Genomic DNA, 17,733 nt, shown 5'->3' on the forward strand with positions numbered 1-17,733 from the left:
GCAGAATCTAACCTCTCCTCCCACAAGAGTGCAGATCGCAAACCTTCTTAATGAAAACAACTGGTTTGAAGCCCAAGTGCTTAAACAAAAAGGCTTAGAATAACAGTTACAATTTAATCAGGCTACTACCAAGCAGTAATAAATGCAGCAGAATAAATTCAATTGAGTACTTTTAAGAAGAGGCAAAAGCAAAATACAGTAATAAAGTAGGAAGAAACACAAATACAGTAAAAGCAGATGAAGTGCAATATTTTTTTTCTTTGTGGAGAGGGAGGGAACAGAGCAGATTAAGATACTATAGGGGATGTCCTTCCCAAGTGCTCTCTCTGTACACAGCAGAGGAGAATGGACTGGTAGGAGTATCTGAAATCAAAATATGATCTCACTGTTCTCAGCTGAGTGAGCAAATGAGATGGGCCTAGGAGGAGTGTCCAAAAACAGATTTACAGCAGGGATGAGCAATTCCAAAGCCACCAAGATTAACACCACAGGAGGAACAGGGAGGGAGGGTGGGAGACTAACTGCAGATAGATAGAGAGCACAATATTTAATTAATCAAATATCCACTGATGGACAGGTTGACAGATGAGACAGGAGTCCCCGTGGACTATGATGTTTGCAGATGACATTGTGATCTGTAGTGAGAGTATGGAACAGGAAGAGGAGACCCTGGAGATATGGAGATATGCTCTAGAGAGAAGAGAATGAAGGTCAGCAGGACTAAGACAGACTATATGTGTGTGAATGAGAGGGAGGATAGAGGAATGGTGAGGATGCAAGGAGTAGAGGTGGCGAAGGTGGATGAGTTTAAATACTTGGGATCAATAGTTCAAAGTAATGGTGAGTGTGGAAGAGAGGTGAAGAAGAGAGTACAGGCAGGATAGAGTGGGTGGAGAAGACTGTCAGGAGTGATTTGTGACAGACGAGTACCAGTATGAGTGAAAGGGAAGGTCTACAAGAGGGTAGTGAGACCAGCTATGTTATATGGGTTGGAGACAGTGGCATTGACAAAAAGGCAGGAGTTTGAGCTGGATGTGACAGATTTAAAGATGTTAAGATTTGCACTGGGTGTGACGAGGGTGGACAGGATTAGGAATAAGTATATTAGAGGGTCAGCCCAGGTTGGAAGGTTTGGAGACAAAGCCAGAGAGGCAAGATTATGTTGGTTTGGACATGTGCTGAGGAGGAATGCTGAGTATATTGGGAAAAATATGCTAAGGATGAAGCTACCAGGTAACAGGAAAAGAGGAAGGCCTAAGATAAGGTTTATGGATGTGGTGAGAGAGGACATGCAGGTGGTTGGTGTGACAGAGCAAGATGAAGATGCAGAGGACAGGAAGAAATGGAAACAAATGATCCGCTGTGGTGACCCCTAACGGGAACAGCCGAAAGATGATGATGATGATGATGATGATGATGATGATGATGAAATATCTAATCTTAAATAAGTGCAGAGAAAAGTATACTTAAATCGGCTTGTGTCCAGTTGATGTTAGCAGGCAAATCTCAGCAGCCAACATCTCAGCAGATGAGCAAAAATGATTACTAGACATGTAACCAACACAGATTTTAATGCGAGCAGTAACCCCCAGACTAAAAGTAACACAGAATTTCAAAAGCAGTCTAACAACTTTCAATGAGTCCAAATGGCTACACTTGTTCACACTTCAGGCAACTAACTACAGATAGACAGAGAGCACAATATTTAATGACTCAAATACCTACAAATATCTGATCTAAAATAAGTGCAGAGAAAAGTATACTTAAAATCAGCTTGTGTCCAGCTGATGTTTGCAGGCAAATCTCAGCAGCCAACAATTCAGTAGATGAGCAAAAATGATTACTAGAAATGTGACCAACACAGATTTTAATGCAAGCAGAACCCCCCAGGCTAACAATAACACAGAATTTCAAAAGCAGTCTAACAACTTTCAATGAGCCCATATGGCTACACTTTTTTCACACTTCAGGCAACTAACTGCAGATAGGGAGCACAATATTTAATGAATCAAATATCTACACCTATTTAATCTTAAATAAGTGCAGAGAAAAGTATATTTAAATCAGATTGTGTCCAGTTGATGTTTGCAGGCAAAACTTAGCATATGAGCAAACATGATTGCAATTTATATCATGAAAAGTTTTATAGCAATACTGTTAAGGACAGAAACTGTTTTACTTACAGCTACCCTTTTCCTTAGTGTTCTCTTCCCTTTAGTGTCCTTCTGAAATGAAGCAAATACCTTTCAGTTCTCCTCAAGTTTAACAAAGTCAACAAAAGTCCATTCTTTCCACTTTTTTGTACAACCATATTTCACATATAATATTGAGTCCTTGTATTCTCACATTTATTCACTAATTTCTGTGTTGTTGGTCTTCTTCCTGCTCATCTTCATCTCCCAACTCCAGACTCTAGTTAACTTCGAAGGTACTATGGTTCTTCTAGTCAACTCCTGTGTTTTTCTCTGTCTCTCAAGCATTTTCCTTTGGAACACTGGAAAATGTTTCACTGGCAAAGTCTCTCCATGTGCTTTATTATTAGAAGAATGAGAGGCAGTCCCCTTCTGCTTGAGAGCTCACTTTTTATTGGATAAACTTTTGTATTTCCTCCTTAACCTGTCCTGCATAAAAAAAATGACTTTGATCCTCCAGAATAAATATTCTGAAGAAGGTGGATATAGCAGTTTGAATCTCACATCTGCCTCTTGTCATTCCCCAATTGCTGGAATAAATTTCTCTTCTGCCTGGTGTACGGTGAATTATTATTTGCCACAAATACTCTGTTGTATCCAGCTTTTAATATTTTGTACTTTTGCCACAGATTTGTAAGGATCAACTCATTCTGCTGGATTGCAGCTTTACTAATACCTATCGTGGCTCCTTTCTCATGGCCATGTCTGTAGCACAACATGATGTCCCCTTTCAATAAATGATCCCTGTATGTTCCTTCTAGTTTTGATGGTTCGGCAGAAAATCTCATTTTCCCTACATATTCCCTCTTCTAATTCTACCTTTTTATGAACCATCTCTTCTTGAGCAGGCTCATACTCAGCCAGTCTTTTCTTCATTTTGACCTCTGATTTCTGCAGTTTTATTGGCTCATCTGAATATCTTATAGGTTCATAGGTGTGTACTAGGCTAATGGCCCTGCAGCCTTTACAAGCCTAGCCCATATGATTACCCTGGCATCATGTCACCTGACCTTAGTTCCCACTGTCTCTGTCAAGTAGAGCCACTGGAGTGATCCCCGGGGTGAATTTTATATTTCCCATCCACTCATCAAGATTTCTCTGAAGTGAGACATCTATTCCATAGCATGGGCAGTCTCTGGGTTATGAACCGGTCCTACCAGCATGTTCTGTTGATTGTGGTAATGAGGTTGAGGTCTCTGAAGCATTTGGTGCAGCGGGATTGGGATTTCTTTAGATGTAGCATTTCTAACAGAGCTGGGTCAGACCATGGCTTTGTAAGTCAAACAGAGATCGCCTGTAAGAAGGCGATATGAGACAGAGAATAGTTGGATTTTTTTTAGTCTGCCCATATAGGACAAGTGTTTAAGGCCTAAGATCCTCTTTGTGAGGTACTTCTGCGGCCTCTCCAATTGTTGCAGGTGTCTAGTGAGGTACATGCCAAATGGGGCATTGTATTTTATGATTGGCCTAATGAAGGAAGAGTAGAGGGAGGCAATGACCTCTTTCTTCCTGGATGCAAAACCCTTAGTAATGAGCTGTGCCACATAGAAGGGCTTTCTGACCACAGTGGCAATGTGGTGGTCAAAAGAGCTTCCATTTTTCCATCCTTTTATTATTTGAGTTGATAGATTCCTTCAACGTTTCATTTATTTTAATCAGCTCTGCGTTCATATGACTTGCTTTTTTCCTCTAGATTACTATAAACTATGTATCGCACCACAGCTGGAGCTTGAACTTCTTTTTGCGGAACAGCTGCAAGATTCCTCACAGTCATGGTTTTCCCTTCACCTTGTCTGGTTGATTTTCTTTCAAGATCTCTTAGTTTCTTCTTTGCTGGCATCCAGACAGTGTACTTACTAGCCAGTAACTGAATTTACTAAAAGTGACCGAGCTCCTGGCCCCTGTCTTTCAGTTTCTTTTTTCAGACTGGAAGGGGCTAAAGTTAAGCTGTTGATCAGTGTGCAGCCATCTTGGAAAACCAAAACACCATTTCTTAAGGAAAATATAAATGTATGTGACGTTACAAACAGCACTGATGAATAAATAATGAGGTAGGAGAAGTCTCACATTAAATGGTAAGGTGCTATAGCTAACATCTGATTGACTCCTGTGGCTGGTAGATGGTGAAAGGACAAGTAGAAAGATTATTTTTTGCCATCCTCTTCACTCACCATTGACAGTCATAACTCTACACCCAATGAAATCCTTCATTCCATGGGGCAACAGCCCTACAAGCTATTCATTCACTGGTGTGACATTCAGGCAAACCAGAAGCAGGAGCCATCATGCACATGGTAGGACACTGGATTTTTATACAGCAAGCCCTAACATCCCCCTGCACATGCCTATAGTGCCCTAGAGATTATGAATAGAGTGGAAGGATGCAACGCATGTTCATACCTTTGTTCCTGTACCCTTTGCAGACAGCACTCCCTGTGTGATTCCCCAATCTTCTGCAAGGATTCAACCATGGAGAGCATACTGAGATACAAGCTCCCCTCGCCCCCGAAGAAAGGCAAACAGGCTAAGCCACATAACCCTTCTTCTCCTCCAAGCCAGCTCAAGCAAGTACTGGATCCACTTATCAAACGCAGACTGCCTGGGTCATAGTCAGTGTTTTATCCATCTCTACCAAAAAAGCTGGCTTCACAAGTAGAAAGATTAGAAGTAAGCATAAGATAACCTGTTTTTTTTGTTAAACACCTATATTAAATTATCACTTAAGACACAGGCAAACATAAAACAAACCATATTCCCAGGTTTACAGTTACATGCATTATACATCATGTCTTTTTTATAACTATCATCAGTCCAACATTGCATAAATTGTTCATTTCCTGCCTTCTCTTAAACATCACTCCTCTCTCTGAACATTATTCTGCATGTATTGTTCCCACAATTTCCATTTATTTCTATGTAATTTGCAACTTCCCTTTTCAAAGAGCTCCACTTCTAGTTCTTTTATCTGATAAAATATTTAGTACTTTAAATACAGTTTGTTTAGACTTTGATTTCCATTTTCTAGAAATTGTGTTTTTTGGCAGCCAATAAAAATTAAAATTAACAAGGTCTTAACTATGTCTAGGCAATTCAGATCCTGTGTTGTTGTTGTGTCTTTCGGCTTTTCCCGGTTAGGGGTCGTCACAGCGGAACTCCGGTCCGCTAATGATTGGCAGTAGATTTTTACGTGCCGAGTTGACGGCCCTGATGCACAACCTTCAACGAAGGTACGCCCATTCACGTATGTCTCCACACAGAAGACGCTCTAGCTGAGAATCGAACAGGACAACGTCTTACTGTGAGGCGACAACGCTACCGCAGCTCCCAGCTCAAAAGAATCATTTCCTTAGTTGCAACACCCATTTGCTCACCCAATATTCCTGACAGAGAGCTCCACAAGGTGAGCTGTTTTGTAGCAAACTAACAAATACTGAGCAGGTGAAGTCAAGTTAGGATGGTAAAATTCATATATAAAACTTGAAAACAAAACACTGGTAACCAAGAAAAGCAACTATCTGGTAAAACTTGAAATATACATGTAAATAAAAGTAGTAGTATCAAACTATTGCCTAAAGGTATTTCTTACTTTAGCAACTTCCCATTCTTCCTTTGGCCACAGAGGAGGATCAGTGTTTTTCCAGTGGATTTGTTGATTGTTGATGCTGCTGTTGCTCAAAATCGCCGTCACCCATTTCTTGCAGGAACTGCATGGATTTTGAAACTAAAAAGAAATATTTAGAGTGTAGATTATGATATAATAATAAGTGGTTAAACACCAATATATTCACAGTAAAAGAAAGTCACAAAAAGCATCAGAAAAATTAATACAAAGCCATCCATCACTGTAAGAAACGTACCCCATATTTAGAAAGCCAGCAGTTAGTACATATTATAGTCATTCTGAAACCTTTACAATTGTTCATATTACTTTGAACTTCCATTCTCCCATGTATTTTTCCAATATTCTTTGGTTCCATTGCCCATACCTGACAGCCTATTTCAGTTCCTTACCACTCTGTTTAGAACCACAATTCATAGATCTGGGTTACTTCTTGTTACCACTCTTCATGTTTCTTTCCCACCCCCTTTCACATGCAGCCACAAGGCTTGAAAAACCAGAAACAAATCACCCTTCTGTCTTCAGTAATTTATTGAATATAAATCCAGCTCTTTAGTCCTTGTAACCCAAACCTCTCTTTTCTATTACGTGTACTAAACAGCACATTTTCTAATTTCTTCCATTCCTTTTCAATAAATGTTTCCAAATCAGTCCTACAGATTTTAAATTTGTCCTTACCTTACCCATTAAAGATGCCTGTCAGAACACCATTGCATATAGAAAATAGGACTTTCAGAAGGCATCTGCTCATACTTTGTCTTCTATAGTTAATTATTCACATGCTGTATAAAGCTACATTTCTTATTTATTGTTATTTCAAGATCTTTAACATATTCAAGCTTTTGAGTCTTTGGTTTACCCATTACACTCAGTTCTCAGAAATACATTATAGTGCTTTTAGGAAAATTGCCACCCAGGCTAATTACTCCATCAATAAGATACCTTTAAGAGTTAACCTATGGATCTGGATTCAAATGTAGACAGTAAACTGGCCTTTGGCCAATATGTGGCCAAGGTAATAAGAAAGTCATTATATGCCCAGGTTATACGTAAGGGCATGGCATCCAGGTCCAAGGAAGCCAGAGTGTAGTCAAATAATCCAGGGTATAAAAACATTCTCCTAAATGGCTCAACTTAAAGCCCTATCTCTATAAGCTGTCTCCTACAGGTTACTGAGAGGTGACTCTGGCTGGTGTACAAGGCATTCTTGGATCCAACTTTTATGGAACATTTGCACATCCACAAAACAAACAGCATCAGAACCACTTGATCCAAGGATTTAAATTTTGCTTGTGGCATAAATAAGACTTACTGGTGAGACAAACATGTATTATGGAGAATTCCCAAGCTCTCGAACAGGCTCCCCATCCATGTGAAGTAGAGGCCATCCCTAACCCTATTTAAGCACAACCTTGACCAATGTATGGGAAATCGGAAATTCACCCAGGGTCTGACCCCATGTCTCTGATTGGGCATTACTGTCTTCCTGTACCTAACTAAAATACCACCACCACATAACAAACATGCCCCCTCCTAATAAACGCACATGATGCACAGGGGTACAATTAGACTGGATTGCATGGCTAGGCTTATAAAGGCCCTGGTGGTCATTAGCCTAGTATATAACTATGAACTATAAACCCAAAATAATTACATTTATCATTTCTCTTTCTATTTTTGTATTATTCCTGTTCTGCCCTCATTAATTTTCAAGTGTCTCTTTCCAAAATGTGACATCACAGAGGCAATAACCTGTGGGGCTGTACCACTGCTACACAAGTACTAAGTCCACCTACACCACCAATAATGTATGTTCAACTAGTTGTCTAGACATGACAGGGCTGTATGGGAAGGGACAGGAATTACAAAGCTGCTGTCTGCTTTCCTTTCCTTTCCTTCATTGGGTGGAAAAGGGGGGTATGTCATATGGACTAAAGAACCTCTCTAGGTATGAACAGTTGAAGACAAGAAGCTCACATGGTGGAGGGTTAAGTCTATTGTATGAAGGGACATGTCATTTGTGTAAACAAGGGGCAGTGCAGCACTACACTTCTTGTACACCCTCCCTTGGCTGCTAGGAAACACATACAGAATGCCAGTTGTACACATAGTCACACATACAAAAAAAATCTGTGGGGGCCTCCATACTCAAAGCCGCAATTTCTCTCATAATGGCACAAAAGTAGTCAGATGGTTTGTGGAGATTCTATGGATTAACAAATATATAAAATATTTTTTAAAAAGTTTCAGAATGTGTAGCATACAGAGGACTTTTTTTTCTTTTCCTTCCTTCCTTTTTTTTTTTTTTACTCCATCAGCAGGGACCAAGCAAATCACTTGCTGCAGTGCTTTATATGTGAAAAATGTATATATATTTTAACCAACAGCACACAAACTTCAAGGAAGTAAAGGATGTAATGTTTCTGGTGTCTGTAGCTGGTGATCTGGGTTTCATTGTAAAAGGAAAAGTTGCAGTGTTAAATACTGTATTCTACATTTCCTTAGGGGAGGAAAAGAAGCATCATTACTTATGGCTGTGGTTATGGTACGGAGTTCTTAGGGAAGAAAACATAAGTGCAATTTAAGTTTGCTTATTCGACAGGTTCCTATCAATTCATTGAAACTCCAGTTCAGCAAACAGCATTTTCAGTGCACTTACTTTGAATGTGCCATTTGTTGAACCGGTCATAGTGAGATCACGGTACAGTGAAGACTGGAAAATTTGCCCTTTCCTCACTGTAGTGCGATCTCGGAGTTGGTATATATAATTAGCAGGGGGAGGCACAGCCTCCCACAAGAGTGGAATTCAATTAACGGCATTTCCGATGAAATGCTGTTCACTGAAGGGGGGTTTTGATTATTTAATACAGACCCTTATTGGGCAGCCTAACCACAGTTCCAGTTGTAAATTGAGCATATTGCCAACAGAAAAAAAAGTCCAGCCTTAGAAACACCATTGAGCAGCCAGACTTTCTACGGGCATATGCTGAGGGGCAGCAAAATGCAAAAAAAAATCAGGTATGTTCTGCAAAACTAAAGAAATACAAACATACTCCAATTTTCCCTGTATTGCTCTGCTGTCCCTTGTAAAATTCTGACTTTTTAAACATTAAAAGCAGCAAAGGAGATCATCTTTTCTCCGTTGCTTCTACTGCACAGCATGTGTGGGAACTCAAGTCCCGCATCCATGCAGAGTACATCAGTAATCAAGGAAGAACGAGGAAGAAGACAGAAGTGCCATTATACAGACATTATTTAAGAAAGGTAAGCAAGTTCTTTCTTAAAAAGTGATATTGTATAAAAGCAGCAATCCATTCATGTATGTGCGGATATCAGGATTTAATCACAGTTGACTTTGTTTAATGACTTGGGCTTTAACCTTATGATAAAACCACACTAACTGTGGGTAAATCCTGGTATACCCACCCGCAGTTGTGGACTATGGCTTAAATATTTATCTTTGTTACCAATGAAAGTTCTATTTATTTAACTATCTTCCTCTATTTCTTTTTTTAATTTCTCCAGGTCTTTTAGGTTCATAGGTAGGTACTAGGCTATCTGCCTGAGGGCATTTATAAGCCTAGCCAGAGTGTGTCAGCTTTTGCCGCCCCATTAATTAACTGATCCTCTGTCAAGCAGAGCGAATGAAGTGATCCCAGGGGTGTATTTTCTGTTACCCATCCACTCGTCAAGGTTTCTCTTGAAGAGTGTTAGTGAGGGGTTATGCCTAATGTAGTTTGGAGTTTTGTTCCAAAGCATGGGGAATCTCTGTGACAGGAATCTATCCCTCCAACATGATTGTCAAAGGACAGATTACTATCTACCTGGGTCCCCAGATCTCTTATTACCTCTTCTGTATTAAGGGGGCTGCCACCTATGTGGTAATTCGTGGGTGTTTTGTTTTTTCCCAAACAGGATGACAATGCATTTTTTTGCATTTAGCTTGAGGCCATGACTTTGACACCAGGTGTCTGTCTCAGTAAGGCCCTTTTGGAGGATGTCCGTGTCAGTCAGAGAGTCAATTATGGCTCCCAGTTTGCAGTCATTGGCGAACTTGGTTAGCCATAGTCCTCCTTTGTTTGCCTGTACTTCTGAGAAGTATATGCTGAACAGTAGGGGTCCCAGGACCGAGCCTTGTGGGACACCACTTGTGACTGGTTTAGAGAGTCGGACCTGGAGCCCACTATTCTTACCGTGTGAGTTCTGTCTGTAAGCCAGTTGGCAACCCATCTCGTGACGTAGGGGTTTATGTTCAGGCTGGTGAGTTTTTCTGTAATACCAGAGTGGGGAATGGTGTCGAAAGCCTTAGTGAGGTCAAGGTAGGCTGTGTGAACCACCTTTCCCTTGTCTATGGCCTTGGTGACTGTCTCGAAGAAGTCAAACAGGTTTAGCAGGCATGATCTGCCCTTAACAAAGCCAAACTGGGTCAGGTCAAGTTTCTGGAGGTTCCCAATGTCTTTGTTAATGAGTTCCATGATGATGCGCTCCATAGCCTTGCAGACCAGGCTAGTCAAGCTTATGGAGCAATAGTTACCAGGGTCAGTTGTGGCCCCTCCTTTGTGGAGTGGAATAACCGTTGCAGTGCGTCATTCTATGGGCACATAGCCTGTGGACAGGCTGAGGTTGAACAGTGTGTTTAGGTGGGGGGTTAATTCGTTCTGTAGTTCATGCAAGATGCAGCCTGGGACACCATCTGGCCCAATTGACTCTGTGTTTTTGGCTTTTGAAAGGGCTGTTTTCACCTGTGCGTCTGTGATTTCTGGGACACTACACTTTTCTGGTATTGTTGTGGGCCCTTTTGGGGGTGCGAGGGGGGTGAAGTTTGCACTGAATCTATCTGCCAGGATGTTGGCAATATCAGTAGGTTCAGTATATTTTGTGCTATTTTACACTAGTTCAGTGCATATCTGCGAGTTGCCACTTAGATTCTTAACATAGCTGAAGAAGGCTTTGTGATTATCTTTTGAATCCTTGGCTATTTTTCTTTCGAAGTTAGCCTTGGATGACTTTATGAGGGACCTTAGTTTCTTACTGATACTGATCAGGGTTGTCTTTCCTTCTTGGGATTTGCTTTTTTTTCTGAACTAGTTTCCTCCTTCTACTGTATAGCCTGTTTATGGCAGGGGTCCACCAGACTGGTTTCCTTCTCTTAGAGGAGTGAGTCTTGGTTTTGCTAGGGATGGCACGATCCATGCATCTTTGTTGGTGCTCATAGAGTGCATTTGTAAATGTTTCTGCATCTTGGGCAGCGTTATTCTTTAGCGTGGGGGCTGCGAAACCTACCGCCTCTGTCTTAAGTAAGGTGAAGTTTGTTTTAGAAAAGTTTTTTACTGTGGTTTCCTTAGTTGGGGATGGTGGTGGGGTGTGGACATCCAGAGTGATTAGTTTATGGTCTGATCTACCCAGTGACGGGTTGACTTCCGGTGTGGAACACCTGTTGCCTATGTTGGTGATGACCAGGTCCAATATGTTTTCAGCTCTGGTAGGGGACTTTACCAGCTGATCCAGGGCATTTGAGTTGATGAATTCCAGGAAGCGCTGGGCCTGGGAGTTTGTACTCTAGTAGTTTTCCCAGTTAATGGTAGGGTAATTGAAATCGCCCAATATCAGGGTGTTCAGTAGGACCTTCATGTTTTCCAGTGTCTCCAGAAAGGTGGAGTGGTGGTCCTGGGTCATGGAGGGTGATCTGTAGCAGGCCACAATTTACATTGCAGATTTGCCTGATGTTAGTTGCACATGGATGATCTCAGAGGTATCATGCTGCGCCACTAACCTGGAGGTGTAGGTATCCTTGATGAATATGGATACACCCCCTCCTTTTGTGTTTCAGTGCGTGTACTGTGGCCGGAACGTGTGGTATGAGTTGTAGCCCGGTAGTGCTGGGGTGCTCTCTGGAGCCTTGAACCAGGTTTCAGTTACTGCACAGATGTCAGTGTTCTCCATATTGAGGAGTGCTTTGAGCGCGTGTATTTTGAGATTTAAACTCCTGGTGCTGAGTAGCATAACCCTCAGTTTTTTGTTAATTGTGCTGTTTACAGAGGTGGGTTTGCCAGCCTTGCCTAAAAAAGGCACTATGGGGGCAGCAAGAGCCTTGGCCAGTATTTGAAAGCCTAGGGGTGAGAGGTGCAGGCCGTCCCTTGCGAAGCAACGCGGCTTGTCGAGCATGTCGTCCCAGGCTGACAGACACTTTTGGTTTCTAATACTAAGACAGGAATGGACCACATTCCTAAGTCAAAGTATGATTAAGTTTTTGAAATTAGTATTGTTTCAATCCTTGATGTTAGCCAGAAGTGCTCTTCACAGCACCCGCAATATGCCCAGCAATGACTGCTTCTGCATGTCATACGGAATTGCATATATCAGTAACATATCTAAGTACAATTACAATTGTAAATTCTTTTTTATAAGTCCCATTCCTTCTACTACTATTGGAACTGTCTAGATATCTTTTGCCAGCATTGCCCTCATTTCTGCCTGCAAATCCTGGTATTTTATGACTTTGTGTCTCTCTGTACATAAGACACTGTAGTCCCTGGGTGTAGCAATTTCAATGATAATGCTGCTTTTGTCTTCTTTTCATGGACTACTATATCTGGTTTTCTCATGTATTTTTTTGAACTATTGGTAATTGTTGATCCCATGTGATATAAACTTCATCATTTTCTATAATGTTTTGTGGCTCATGATTCCAATAGTTTTCAGCTACTTCAATTTTATGTTTGCACAATCCCCAATGCAACAGTATTGTTACATTATTATGCCTTTCAATATACAGTCCTTCTGCCATTAGTATATCACAACCAAAAACAAGATGTGCAACTGCTTCCATTTCTGTTCTACAAAACCTACATTTGTCAGTTTCTCCCACAATGGACTTGTAAAAATGTACATGTAGTCCACTATCTTGGGCCATCAATATTAACCTTTCATCTTTCGTTTAAATTCACCACTCCTTAATCAACCCTGAGTTCAATCCTGATCAACATGAGGTTGTTCCAAGAGTTTTCTGTACTTGCAATGACATTTACGCAATTTCCACATTTCTTGCCTTCTCATCGGATCCTTCACCTTATATTCTTTCTTTTATTTTTTGGCACATTAAGTTGCAGCCTGATTTTTTATCTACTTTTGGTTTGATTTCCATTCCCAATTGACACTGACACGCTTCTGCTAAACAAAGCAGGGAAGTCATTGTAGACTTATTCTCCTCATGTTTTAAAATTTTCACTATGGTTGGGTCTTGTAAGGTCAGCAGATGTATGCAGTGCTAAGACTGTAGATCGTTACATATAACCAATTTGGAGGAGACCCATACCTCCTTCAGAATGGGGAATATATAGTCTTAATACACTGATTTATTAAATCATTTGATAAGCATGAAACATCCTTCTTGTTTTCCTGTCCAACTGATCCAACACCTTTTGGGGCCAGTCAATAACTCTAAAACTGTCAGTTAGTACAGGAAGAGCAAATTGGTTTATAGCTTGGAATTTCTTTTAGGATGTCAGCGCTTTTTCAGAATTAATTTTAGTCTTCTAAAAATTCCTTACTAAGTTTTATTCACATTTGTTCGTGTATTATTGCTGATCCATCATCAATTCCTAAATATTTATACACTCCCTCTTGCTCAAGTTCTTTTATATCACATTTGGTGCTGCGGTTTTCCTGCTTTAAAGGTTGCTTTTGCACATCTATCAAGTCCAAATGACATTCTTATTTCATCTGAAAAGGTTTTAACTACTTGCAGTTGTGCTTTCAGTTCCTCGTCTGAAAAACTATAAAATTTTAAATTCTCAACAAAATGAAGACGAGAAGTCTTCACACTGTTGTTTTCTGGGAGCCAAATTGTACCCATGACCTAAACTGTTAAGTAGACAGCTTAATGGGTTAAGAGGAAGACAAAATAGCAGTGGTGACAAAGTTATCATGGAATATCCCCCTTTGAATTTTTAACCCTGGAATAATAATTTGTTCTTTGCCATGGCTTAACTGCACTGTGGCTTGCCACTGTTCCATGGTCACTGTTATGTAATCAATCACTGTAATCTGTACCTTATAATTTTTTAAGCACTCCGTTATCCATGAATGTGGAATACTGTCAAATGCTTTTTTGTAGTCTATCCACGCCATACTTAGATTCTTTCCCTTTTTACACTTCTCCATTTTAACTTTATTTAACAGTAAATTATCCTTTGTTCCATATGACTTTCCTTTGTTACCCTTTTGTTCTACTGCCATGATTGAGATTTCTTCTAAATGACTATACAGTCAGCATCAATTCCAGTGTATAATTTATATGTCATTGGAAGGCAAATTATTGGTCTACAGTTTTTAAGATAGCTTGCAGGTTCACTGTTAAATATGAGTACTGTTTTTCATGTTGTTAACCAGGTTGGTGTCTGTTTGTGGTGTGCAATACAAATAGTTCTTACTCATGGCTAAATCTTCAAGTAAAGATGTTAATACCTTTAGCCAGAAGTTAGGTACTGCATCTGGGCCTGAGGTTTTCCAATTAGGAGCTTTTGTTAACTTTGTTTCAATCCCTTTGGCTGTTACTTCATCCCATTTTATGTCCTGTACATTTGAACTTCTTATCTTTCTTTTACTTCTATCCATTCAGCATCTTTATGTTCCACAGTATCTTCACAGATATTACTCCAAAATGTTATATATTTCTTCTTTTTTGGTGGTGTTTCAATTCCATTTGCCTTGTTTACCAGCTCTCTATAAAACTGTTTTGGGTCACCAATAAATTGCTTTTTTGTACTTTATACTTATTTGCATTTATCTCTCTCTCTCTATACACACAAACACACACACACACAACCAACTGAAATTCATATGTAAAATACAATAAATCATTTAAAAACTTTTCCCACCTTTAATGTGACCTATAACCTGTACAATTCAGTTGAAAAACAAACAAATTTATTAGGGGAAAAAATATAAAAATAAAACGTGTACAATAAGCTGGTTGTATAAGTGTGCACACCCTTAAACTAATACTTTATTGAAACACCTTTTGATTTAATTAGAGCATTCAGTCTTCTTGGGTACACACCTGCCTTCAATTAAAGACTCTGATTTACCCCAAATAAAGTTCAGCTGTCCTAGTAGTATTTTCCTGACATTTACTCAGTTGCCTGCTACAGCAAAAGCCATGGTTCGCAGAGAGTTTACAAAGCATCAAAAGGGATCTCATTGTTGAAAGGTATCAGTCAGGAGAAGGGTACAAAAAAATGTCCACAGCATTGGATATACCATGGAACACAGTGAAGACAGTCATCAAAAAGTGGAGAAAATATAGGACAACAGTGACGTTACAAAGAACTGGACATCCCTCCAAAATTGATGAAAAGACAAGTTGAAAACTGGTCAGTGAGGCTGCCAAGAGACCTACAGCAACACTGAAGGAGTTGCAGGAATTTCTGGCAAGGACTGGTTATGTACTACATGTGACGACAATCTCCCATACTCTCCATACGTCTGGACTATGGGGTAGGGTTGCAAGACGGAAAACTTTTCTTACACAGAAAAACATCCAGGCCCAGCTAAAAGTTGCAAAACAATATATCAAGTCTCCCAAAAGCATGGAGGAAATTGTGTTATGGTCTGATGAGACCAAGGTTGAACTTTCTGGCCACAATTCCAAAAGGTATGCTTGGCGCAAAAGCAACACTTTGCATCACCAAAAGAACACCATCCCCGTGGTGAAGCATGGTGGTGGCAGTATCATGCTTTGGGGTTGCTTTTCTTCAGCTGGAACTGGGGCTTTAGTCATGGTGGGAGGGAATTATGAACAATTCCAAATATAGTCACTTTTAGCCTAAAACTTTTAGATGACTGCTAGAAAGCTGAAGATGAAGAGGAGTTTCACCTTTCAACACGACAATGACCCCAAGCATACATCCAAATCAACAAAAGAATGGCTTCACCAGAAGAAAATTAAAGTTTTGGAATGACTCAGCCAGAGCCCAGACCTAAATCCAATAGAAAATCTATGGGGTGACCTGAAGAGGGCTGTGCACAAGAGATGCCCTCGCAATCTGACAGATTTGGAGCGCTTTTGCAAGAAGAGTGGGCAAATATTGCCAAGTCAAGATGTGCCATGCTGATAGACTCCTACCCAAGAAGACTGAATGCTGTAATTAAATCAAAAGGTGCGTCAACAAAGTATTAGTTTAAGGGTGTGCAGACCTATGCAACCAGCTTATTGTACGTTGTTTATTTTTTATATTTTTCCCCTAACATTTTGTTTTTCAATTGAATTGTACAGGTTATAGGTCACATTAAAGGTGGGAAAGGTTTTGAAATTATTTATTGTGGTCTCATTTTTTATATCACAAAAACCTGGCATTTTAACAGGGGGGTGTACACTTTTTATATCCACTGTATAAACACACAGACAGAGACGTGCACACACACACACACACACACACACACACACACACACACACACACACACACACACACACACACACACACACACTGATGGAGACTTCCAAGATGGCTGCACATTCAGTAACAGCTTAATTCTAGCTCTGCACACAGACCTGGTTAAAATAAATTAATCACTGATGGAGTGTATCAACTCAAACAACAAAAGGCTGGAAAAAATGAAAGAAGCTTTAAATAGATATTCAGATGAGGTGATAAAACTGCAATAATCATAGGATGAAATGAAGAAAAGGATGGCTGAATACGAGACTGTTCAAGAGACATTTCAAAAAAAATAATAGAATTAGAGGACAGCGCATGTAGGGGAAACCTGAGATTTTTAGCAGTACCAAAGAAGCCGAAAGGAAGAGACTGTATTAATTTTATGAAAGCAGAAATAAGCAACTAGTCTGGTATTCCACAGCAGGAGTTGAAAGAACACATTGTGTATATGCTATAAACCTGGCTATGAGAAAGCAACCTAGATCCTTAATAGTAAAGATGAAATACTACCAGTAGAAGGGGTTGATGCTGACAAAACCGTGTCAGAAAGATAAAACACAAAGTAGGACACAGCAGAGTATTTGTGGAGAATGATTACTAAAAGTGGGAAACAGCATAGTGTTTGTTGAGAATGATTACTCACTGTACACCAAGCAGAAGAGGAGTATATTTATTCCACTAATCAGGGAATATCAAGAAGCAGGAGTGAGATTCAAACTGCTGTACCCAGCTATTTTCAAAATACTCTTCCATGGAGGGACAAAATCATTTTTAATGAACTACACTCTAAAGAGGAAATACAAAAGTATGTCCAGCAACAAGTGAACTGTGAAACAAAAGGAGATTCTGCTTCTTGTTCTTCTGGTAATACAGAACTCAGAGGGACTGTGTCAGTGAAACTTTTTCTAATGTTTTAATGGAAAATGCTGGAGAGAAGGAAGGGCGCACAACAGCTGACTAGAAGAATCAACAGTATGTTGGAAATGAAGCAGAGAGAGGATTTGGGAGCTAGAGATGAACAGGAAAAAAACAGTAACTTGGAAACTGGCAACTGTGGGATATTACATAGTAGTAATTATATTTGTGAAATATGAAATATTGGACTATTGGGGATTTTGTTGGACTTGTGGGGGACTCTAAAGTATATGCACTACATCATTGTTTGGAGAATTGGAGGGGGAGAGGTGGGGGAAAGTTAACTATAAGTAAAAAAATGTTTTCTTAATAGTAGTATTCTAATAGTGTATGATTTTCTTTGCATTCTATAAAGTTTTCTCATTTTTTAAAGTGTAATGGGAATATAAATGTAAACAGGAATATAGGCACTGTAATGTAAATCAAAGAAGAAAAGTCTGTTAAAAGAGCATGACAACAGAAAAATTAATGTGTTTTTTCTCATTCTTACACGGGGGGAATGACTGGATTAAGATCCATAGCTTGATCTAGTAACAAGTTCTAAGAGACACGAATAAGAATACTCAA

General features: G+C 39.8%; 1 protein-coding gene across 3 annotated transcripts in view; it reads right to left on the bottom strand.

Moving 5' to 3' along the window:
• Positions 1–17,733, bottom strand: part of LOC122802629 — a 1,172,105-nt gene that overhangs the window by 1,134,071 nt on the left and 20,301 nt on the right. For all 3 annotated transcript variants that reach the window (XM_044072319.1, XM_044072318.1, XM_044072317.1), the window contains exon 2: positions 5,779–5,913. In XM_044072319.1, coding sequence (XP_043928254.1) covers positions 5,779–5,913 — 135 coding nt within the window. The remainder of the gene's footprint in view (positions 1–5,778; positions 5,914–17,733) is intronic.

This window comes from Protopterus annectens, chromosome 5.part0, assembly GCF_019279795.1.
Source record: "Protopterus annectens isolate FY-2018-M chromosome 5.part0, PAN1.0, whole genome shotgun sequence".
NCBI lineage: Eukaryota > Metazoa > Chordata > Ceratodontiformes > Protopteridae > Protopterus > Protopterus annectens.